We start from the raw sequence: 8,836 nt of genomic DNA on the forward strand, positions 1-8,836 counted from the left end.
ACAGCACACTGCCCCTCCCGACCAAGTGACTCGGAAGCCACTGGGTGAAGAAGTCTGAACCGTGGTGCTTTGAATGTCACAAACGCTGGCTTGCAGAGGCCCGGCCACTTGAGCAGTATCCCAACCTCCCAGGCCTGAAGGCCAATCTGTGGGAGGAGGGCTAGGTCAGGGGAGGACAGGCACGCAACCCCCACAAGCTCATTCCACCCAGCCCTGCCTGGGGCTCTGCAGGCCACTGGGAATTTGGAAAGGCATGGGAGGGTCTGAGGATGAAGGCTCCAGCCCCAGGTTCGCAGGTCGAGCCTGCAAAGGACCCTCGGCCCCTTCATTCTGGCCTCAGTCTGTGAGGCCACAAGATATCCACTGCCTAAAGGACCTCCTGGGATCTGTGGGTAGCGGAGGCAGGAGGGAGGGAGGGAGCTGGCGACCAGTGGCCCCCTTCAGAGCGGCTCCTGCCCCTTCCTGGCCCCCTCCAGCCCCCGCACATGGGAGCTGCTTCCTTGGGCAGAGGGCGCCACTGTGGCTGTGTTCCCACGTGCTGCGTCTGCCTGTGTGTGGCTGTGTGTGTCTCTGTGTCTGCACATATTTGTGTCTGCGTGTGCCCACATCTATGTGTTTCTGCCTGCGTTCGTGCTGTGTGTGGGCATGCCTGTGTGTGTGTACATGTATGTTGTGTGTCTCTAGGTGTGTGCATGTGTGTTGTGTGTGTGCATGTCTGTCTTTGTGCATGTGTGTTGTGTTGTACATGCCCTATGTGTCTTTTGCATGCATATGCATGTGTGTTGTATGTACATGCTATCTGTGTATGCATGTGTGTTGTGTGTGTACACGCTCTGTATGTGCATGTCTGTCTTTGTGCATGTGTGTTGTATACACACTTTGTATGTACATGTCTGTCTTTGTGCATGTGTGTTGTGTTGTACATGCTCTGTGTGTGTCTTTTGCATGTGTGTGCATGTGTGTTGTGTGTACATGCTATCTGTGTGTGCATGTGTTGTGTGTGTACACGTTCTGTATGTGCATGTCTGTCTGTGCATGTGTATTGTGTGTGTACATGCTTTGTGTGTACATGTCTGTCTTTGTGCATGTGTATTGTGTTGTATATGCTCTGTATGTCTTTTGCATGCATGTGCATGTGTGGTGTATGTACATGCTACCTGTGTGTTGTGTGTATATACGCTTTATGTGTACGTCTATCTTTGTGCATGTGTGTTGTGTTGTACATGCTCTGTGTGTGTCTTTTGCATGTGTGTGCGTGTGTGTTGTGTGTACATGCTATCTGTGTGTGCATGTGTGTTGTGTGTATACACACTCTGTGCATGTCTGTCTTTGTGCATGTGTGTTGTGTGCTTACATGCTTTATGTGTACATGTCTTTGTGCATGTGTGTTGTGTTGTACATGCTCTGTGTGTGTCTTTTGCATGTGTGTGCATGTGTGTTGTGTGTGCATGCTATCTCTGTGCTTGTGTCTGTGCACGTGTGACAGGATCAAAACCTCCATGGCACAGGAAGGGGGCAGAGATCCCAGGAGATGACTGAGTCCAAGGTTCCAGGTGAGAGGGAGGGAGGTGCTGTGACGGTGGTGTTGGGGCAGGGACGTAGATGGTGGCAAGGCCGGGTCTGTGGGCTCTTGCTGGTGAGGTGCTACCAGCACCATACGGTTCTCATCAGGCTTCCCTGTCCCTCCACTGAGGTGCCACGGGACAGGGCTCATGTGGGAACAGTTCAGGCACTGATGGGCCGGGTACCTGGGGAGGACTGGGTGGCTCAGAGAAGCCGGCACTCACCCCAGATGCCCCCTGGCCCCTGCAGCCCCTCCCACATGGCAGCCAGCACCTTGCCCTCTGCCCTCGTCCACAGCAGGGGAGGAAGCCGCACAATGTACTATCTCTGCAGCTGCCCCTGGGGTTCAGGGGCCTCCAGCCCACCTCCCGGGGACAGCCCCTCCAGTATGGTGGGGTCCTGCTCCACACAGACACAGGGAACCCCAATCCTCTCCTGGGCCCTTCCTGAGCGGATCGCTGTCCCCCCTTCCTCCTCTTCAGGATGGGCGCAGAGGGACAATAGAGGCTGCAGACGTCTCACACCCCCAGTGCAGAGCGGCCCGGGTCAGGGCCACAGAGAGCCATGGAGAGCTTCATGGAGTCGCTGAACAGCCTGAAGGACATCCACGAGAGGGAAGTCCTGGGTGAGGGACAGGGCAGGTGCCGGGCGGGGGGTCTCCACAGCCCCACCTAAGGGCCGGACACTCACGAATCACCTCCAATTCCCAACAAGCCAGGGGATGGGCCCCATCTGTTTGGCCCAGACGGGGAAGTCCTGACCCAAGGCCCAGAGCTACGAAGTGGCCAGACGCCCCGCCTGGGCCCCACAAGTGCTGCTCTCATGCCGAATGTCCTCGCACCGCTCCCAGAGTTTGGCCCCGAGGGCAGGGGCACTCTCAAGGGTTGCCACCAACACCTCACAGCCACCTGCCACCCGCAGGCCCCACACTGCACATGCTGTATTCTCCCTGGGCCGGCCTCCAGTGTGGCAGAAATGTCCACCCTGGCCGCCTGCTGAGCTCACCAGGGCAGACACCGCCGCTTCCAGAAACAGGAGCTTGTGGCTCTCAGGACCCGGCCGGAGCACGTCAAGGCACTGAGCTGCAACTCTTCCCTTCCCTCTAGGACACACCCCGGGCCCCATCCCTGTCCACCTCCCCCACCAAGATAGGCCTGCAACCCCCCAGCCCCCCAGTCCAGTCCCAGGGACAGCACCTCCCCCTGGTGTTTCCACTGAGCACCCGCGCCCACCTGGAGGTCCAGGGACCTGGCTGCTTCCTAGGCAACCGAGAGAGGTGGGGCTGCTGGGCCAAGCCTCCCCCACGCCTGCCCCAGTCCCAGGCTAGCCTGGCCCGGCTGGATCCCCAAGGATGGGGTCTGGTGAGGTCTGCCCCAAAAGCTCATCTATTTCAACACCGTCACACACACGCACGCACGCACGCACGCACGCACGCACGCACACAGTGGTCCCTCTCAGTCCCTCTGCCTTTCACAAGTGGCTGGCCACTCATGGCACCGGGGTCCCTGCCCACCCCCAGATAGATGCCAGAGCCAGAGACCCCAGGGGAAGTGACAGACGCTGGACCAAGACCACGGAGCCTCAGGCAGCCTCAGGCCTGGGCACAGACGGGCCCACCTGGCAGGGCAGCCTTGGGGAGTCAGGCAGGGCTCCCCCAGGGTACAGGGGACGGGACTGCCACATTGCGGCTCTGCCCAGACCCCATGGTGGGAGGCTTCAGGGGTGGCAGCGGCTGGGCCTGACCCCCTGCCACTCTGCTTGCTCCCCCAGGCCTGCAGAACAAGCTTCTAGAACTGAACTCAGAGAGGTGCCGGTGAGTCAGGCCAAGCAGAGGCCCTCCCTGAGGGGGCCACACTGGCTATTTCATCCCCCTGAAGCGTGGTTGTGCCAGCACTGCCACCATCCTATGGTGCAGAGGGGAAACTGAGGGAGTCACTTCTCTAAGGTCACATGGCAAGCAGGCAGGGAAGCCAGGACTTGAACCCAGGTGCATCGGCCTCCCAAGGGTGGGGCAAGCCTCCTACTCGGGCCTCTCCCACCCCAGGGTCATGATCAGAATATCAACAGTACATTGGTGATGAGCTGAGGTCATGTCTGGCCATACACTGGCGGGTGGGCGGGCTCCCGTGTTCCGGGCTCCCGTGTTCCAAGCTCATAGACCCAGCTGTGGCTCTGCCTGCACCATGGTGCTAAAGTGGTTCATGGACAAGAGAGACGTCACAGGCCGGGCGCGGTGGCTCACGCCTGTAATCACAGCACTTTGGGAGGCCAGGTGGGCACATCACAAGGTCAAGAGATCGAGACCATCTGGCCAACATGGTGAAACCCCCGCCTCTACTAAAAATACAAAAATTAGCTGGGTGTGGTGGTGTGCGCCTGTAGTCCCAGCTACTCGGGATGCTGAGGCAGGAGAATTGTTTGAACCCAGGAGGCGGAGGCTGCAGTGAGCCGAGGTCGTGCCACTGCACTCCAGCCTGGCGCCTGGCAATGAAGCAAGACTCTGTCTCAAAAAAAAAGACCTTCATCACAGAGGGGCAGGCAGATGACTGGGGAGGGGGCCTGCTTCAAGCGCAAGTCCCCACAGGGTCCAGACCCAGACAAAGGCTGCAAGTGCCAGAGGGTGCTGGCCCCAGGCTGGACGGTGGGGATGGTGTGTGGCTTCCTGGGCAGAGTGAGATCCCCCCACCCCCGGCTCTTTCCCGCCACAGGGATGCCCAGAGGATCGAGGAGCTCTTTGCCAAGAACCACCAGCTCCGGGAGCAGCAGAAGACGCTGAAGGAGAACCTGCGGGTGCTGGAGAACAGGTGGGCCTGGGAGGGCGCCTCACAGCATGGCCAGGACAGGGGGCTCCTCAAAGAATGTTCGGGAAACTCCAGGATACACTGAACCAGGAGGGCTTCTCCATTGCAGGACTTCTCAGAGCCTTAAGTCAATTGCATTTTTAAGATTTCTCCCCATACTCAGTGGAACATGGGACCTGGTGTGGGAAGAGGCCTGGGGCTCCACAGAAAAGGTTGGGAAGGGCAGGTGCAGCCCTGGCAGTGAGGCAGTGACTGTCCCAGGCCCTCTTCGGTCTCTGTGCCATCCCTGACTCCCCGCCTCCCCACCCTGCAGGCTGCGGGCCGGCCTGTGCGACCGCTGCATGGTCACCCAAGAGCTGGCCAGGAAGCGGCAGCAGGAGTTTGAGAGCGCCCACCTGCACAGCCTGCAGCGAATCTTCATCCTCAGTGAGCCCCGCCCGCCCGGCCACCAGGGTCCTCTCCCTCGGGGCCAGGCGACCCCAGGGCCTGTTCAGCCCGTGTAGGGGAGTGGGGAAAGGAGGCAGGGCCATCGGCCCCACACCACTGGGCAGACCTCACAACCCAATTTACAGACAAACATACAAAGCCCCCAGCTGACTCTGGCATGGCCCTCCCTCAACACAGCCTCCCTCGCTGGGGCTGGTGGCATCCCTGCCCTCACAGGGCATGATGTCCTCCCTGTGACGAGGAAGGTCCTGCAGTCCTGAGGCCCCAGTGGCCCTCCTGATGACCAAGGGCAAGCCCCCTCCCCTCAAGGCCGGTGCTGCCCATTCAATGGCATCCAACCAGCCACTCACACAGCTGGCATCCACGGCGTACCTGCTGCCTGCCAGGCTCCAGGCCACGTGCTGGGGCCACTGCTGAGGGGCTTCCTGGTGCTGTGATGCCCCTGCCCCTGCCCGTGTCCCTCCCACCCCGGCTGCTTTGCCAATCAGTGCCTTTTGCAGCCAACGAGATGAACGCGCTGAAGGAAGAGAACAAGACCTTGAAGGAGGAGGTGAAGCGGCTTCGGGGGCTGGGGTGAGTGGGAAAGGGCACCGGGGCTCAGACACCCAACTCCCGGCACTCCCCAGCACGTCCCTAGGGAACTGCCATGGAGTGCTTTCAGGCAGCGTCAGGGGAGCTGCGTCCCCTGAGGTCACCCAGGAGTGGGCCCGGCTTTTCTGATCATCGGGATGTTGCTCTCCCTCACCCTCATTGTCTTTACCTCCAGAGATAGACCCAAGCCCCCGGCCAAGGAGAGCACCTCAGATCCCCCCTCACCCCTGCTGCTCCCCTCCCCTGGTGGCTGGAAGGCCATCACAGAGAAGCCACCGGGAGGCCACGAGGAGGCTGAGGAAGACCACCAGGGCATGGGTCCACGGGGAGAAGGTGCTGCGGGAACTGGCTGGGGCTGAGGGACTGGGGCACTGCAGGACCAGGGACCCTCTGCCTGGGGCTGGACCTCTGTCCCTCCGAGCACCTCCCAAGCTCTCGACCCCGGCCTCTCCTCCCACAGAAAAGCCAGCGGGGCACAGGGCATCTCCAGTGGCCAGAATCTCCCCAGGTGCCACCCTGCCTGAGCCGCGAGCCCCAGACATGGTAAGGGCAGGAACCTGGAGCCCACCAAGCACAGCAGGCCAGCACAGGCAGGAGGCTAGAGGAGGCTGCACCCGCAGCATGCTAGCCTCTCATGCGCCTCACCCCGATGTGCCCCTCCTTCATCCTGGGCAGGAGCCACCGTGCTCCATCTGGTGTGGGTAGGGGTGCAGTTCTGAGAGGGTGAGTCTAGCAGTGAGCAGGGGCAGACTGGGAGCAGCCCAGGGCAGGCGGCAGAGGCCACGGCAGAGGCCATGTCGCCCCCACCCAGGCTGACCCGCCCAGCAGAGGCCACGCCGCCACTGCTCAGGCTGACCTGCCCAGCAGAGGCTATGCCGGCCCCGCGCAGGCTGACCTGCCCATCCTCACAGAGCCCCCAGCGCATCTCCAACCAGTTGCACGGGACCATCGCTGTGGTGCGCCCTGGGTCCCAGGCCTGCCCTGCCAACCGTGGCCCTGCCAATGGGACACCGCCACCAGCACTCACCAGAAGCAGCCCACCCAGCCCAGCGTACGAGCGCAGCCTCCCTCTGGACAGGTGCCTGCCTGCCCCACCCCCACCCAGAGCGGCCTCAGACCAGCTCTCCTCTCAGCCTCTGGTCCCAGGGCAGTCCCTCCAATTAACCCTCAGAGCACCCGACCTTCTCTGGCTTGGCTTTTTCTGGGCATCCAGCCTGGAGCAAAGTTCCCATGTGGACACCTCCGGAGTGGCCAGGCCTGGGTGTGGGGGCAGGGGATGGGGACATTGTTGGAGAACAAGTGGAGTGTGGAGGCTGGGCAGGTGGCCAGGACCCTCCAGGTGAGGAGCAGGGGTCTGATGTCCCTGCCAAGAAGACATGGAGGCCTCGGCACCTGGCCCCGCCTTAGAGCCCAGACCACAGGTCACCTCTGCACAGCATGGCCTCCGGAGCAGGGCTGAGGCTCCCCTTCCTCCACTACCGGCCATGGGACCCTGCAGCTTGCTCCACCCCTGCAGGCCTCAGTTTCCTCGCCTGTGGAGTGGGCTGCCTGTCGTCTCTCCCCCTCAGGGCTCACTCGGACGGCCACGGCTCACCGCAGCCATGATCACAGCTTCTCCTCCCTCACAGCTTCCTGCGGGCCTCCCGGCCCTCCGCCATGACCCCCGAGGCCCTCAAGTGCTCCCCGAAGGTGGACCGGCTCTGCCTCCTCAACCGCCCCCTGTCTCTGCACCTTGGGAGCCCCCGCAGCAGCCCCCTGGCCCCTGCTGCAGCCTCCCAAGACCCCCGGCTCCAGGACCGGAAGGCCAGAGAAGCAGAGGCCTGGGAGGAGCCCACAGACCTGCTGGGGCTGCCCAGTGCCCTGGCGGGCATGCGAGACCTTCACCTGGAGGGCGCACTGCACCTGCTCCTAGCTCAGCAGCAGCTGCGGGCTTGGGCCGGGGCAGGCAGTGCCAGGCCAAAGGACCAGCCCACATGCAGGGAGACACCACCCTCCCCACCGGTGGGCTTGGACTCAGAGGGCCCTGGGAGCAAGGGGGCCAGGGCCACTCCAGCCACAGCAGTCCTGCCTGGAGGGCGACACACTCAGCCCGCCAGCCCGGGCCACACCCAGAGGACAGAGGCTATAGCCACACAGGACTGTGCCCCAGACAAGCCCCTGGACCTCTCGGATCGGGGCCGGGGCCGGGATGCCACCAAGCCAGCCGGCCAAACTGGGTCACTCAGCCCTGCCACTGCCCACACTTCCAGCCCCGAGCCACCCACCCAGTCCAGACCCCTGACTCGCAGCCCTCAGCCACTCAGCAATGGCACCAAGGGGACCAGAGCACCAGAGCAGGACGAGGCCAGCACTCCCATGGTAAGGAGCCCAGCCCCGGCTCAGACCCTGTCCTCGGCCTCCACACCCCGCCCCCACCCCTGGCCACCCTCTAGCCAGACCTTGGGCTGCTCTCTGCCATCTGCCGACCAAGATGGTTCCCAGGGATAAAGCGAGGCTGCCTCATCCACACTAGAAAGGGAAAGGCTGGCCCCGCCCAGCTGTAGCCCCAGGTGGGGTCCCATAGGCTGTCCAGGGCTGAGTTGGGGGCAGGGAAGTCTCCCAAATAAACTCAAGCCACCTACTTGCCTCCCCCCAGGACCCCTCATGCCCACTTCCAGGGCCCCAGCTCGGCCTATCCTCTCCAGGCAGGACAGGGGATGAAGACACAGGGAGGCCTCAGCCGCCTCCGCACCCACAGCCACCTGACCCGGACGGCCACTCAGGTACAGTGAGCACCTAGGGTCAGAGTCCAGCTGGGAAGTGTTTTCCCCGAGGGGAGTGCGGGTGGTGGTCAGCGCCCACCGGGAGGGGTATCTCCAGGCCCAGCTCTGCCCTGTGGACCCGACAGACAACCCCAGGCTCCTGGGCTTGGCTCTTCCACCCGCAGACACAGGAGGAAGCTGAGGGCCCCGCAGAAGCTTCTGGAACCACACTCAGTGAGGGGAAAAGCACCCTAGCAATGAGGGCTGGCAGGCAGGCGGTGAGCCCCTCAGGCGGTATCCAAGCTGGGGGCAGGCACCCCAGCTGACGGACACTCTGGGCCTGGGCCCAAACCCCAGTCTGCCACCAGTCATCGGGCGCCCTAGGGCAGGTCACTTGGCCCTCTGTGCCTCAGTTTCCCCATATGCAGAGTTGGCTCCACCCATCCTAGTCTGGCAGGCTCAGGAGACTCCCGGGGGACCCCAGCCTGGCCTGACCCACACCCTGCATCCTTCAGGACCCAGCAAGTTTGAAGTGCCGAGGCCAGAGTCCAACGAACTAGATGAGGCGGACACAACCGGCAGCGAGGTGGGTCCGGGGCCACACACTCCGCAGGACTGGGAGGCGCTCCTCCCCCTGACCACACCTCCTTCTCCCCCGGCCACACCCTCGGCAGGACTGGGAGGCGCTCCTCC

At 62.6% G+C, this 8,836-nt stretch overlaps 1 protein-coding gene across 1 annotated transcript in view; it reads left to right on the forward strand.

Annotated features, from left to right (window-relative positions):
- RBBP8NL (RBBP8 N-terminal like) overlaps positions 1–8,836 on the forward strand; it is an 18,119-nt gene that overhangs the window by 6,707 nt on the left and 2,576 nt on the right. The window contains exons 2-12 of the mRNA XM_032257101.1: positions 2,046–2,188; positions 3,334–3,376; positions 4,272–4,367; positions 4,678–4,790; positions 5,312–5,384; positions 5,578–5,735; positions 5,863–5,945; positions 6,314–6,480; positions 7,031–7,760; positions 8,038–8,164; positions 8,659–8,729. Of these exons, the coding sequence (XP_032112992.1) occupies positions 2,128–2,188; positions 3,334–3,376; positions 4,272–4,367; positions 4,678–4,790; positions 5,312–5,384; positions 5,578–5,735; positions 5,863–5,945; positions 6,314–6,480; positions 7,031–7,760; positions 8,038–8,164; positions 8,659–8,729 (1,722 nt within the window). The 5' untranslated portion in view covers positions 2,046–2,127. The remainder of the gene's footprint in view (positions 1–2,045; positions 2,189–3,333; positions 3,377–4,271; positions 4,368–4,677; positions 4,791–5,311; positions 5,385–5,577; positions 5,736–5,862; positions 5,946–6,313; positions 6,481–7,030; positions 7,761–8,037; positions 8,165–8,658; positions 8,730–8,836) is intronic.

Source organism: Sapajus apella, unplaced genomic scaffold (assembly GCF_009761245.1).
Source record: "Sapajus apella isolate SASKATOON/1434 unplaced genomic scaffold, GSC_monkey_1.0 scaffold96, whole genome shotgun sequence".
Classification (NCBI taxonomy): domain Eukaryota; kingdom Metazoa; phylum Chordata; class Mammalia; order Primates; family Cebidae; genus Sapajus; species Sapajus apella.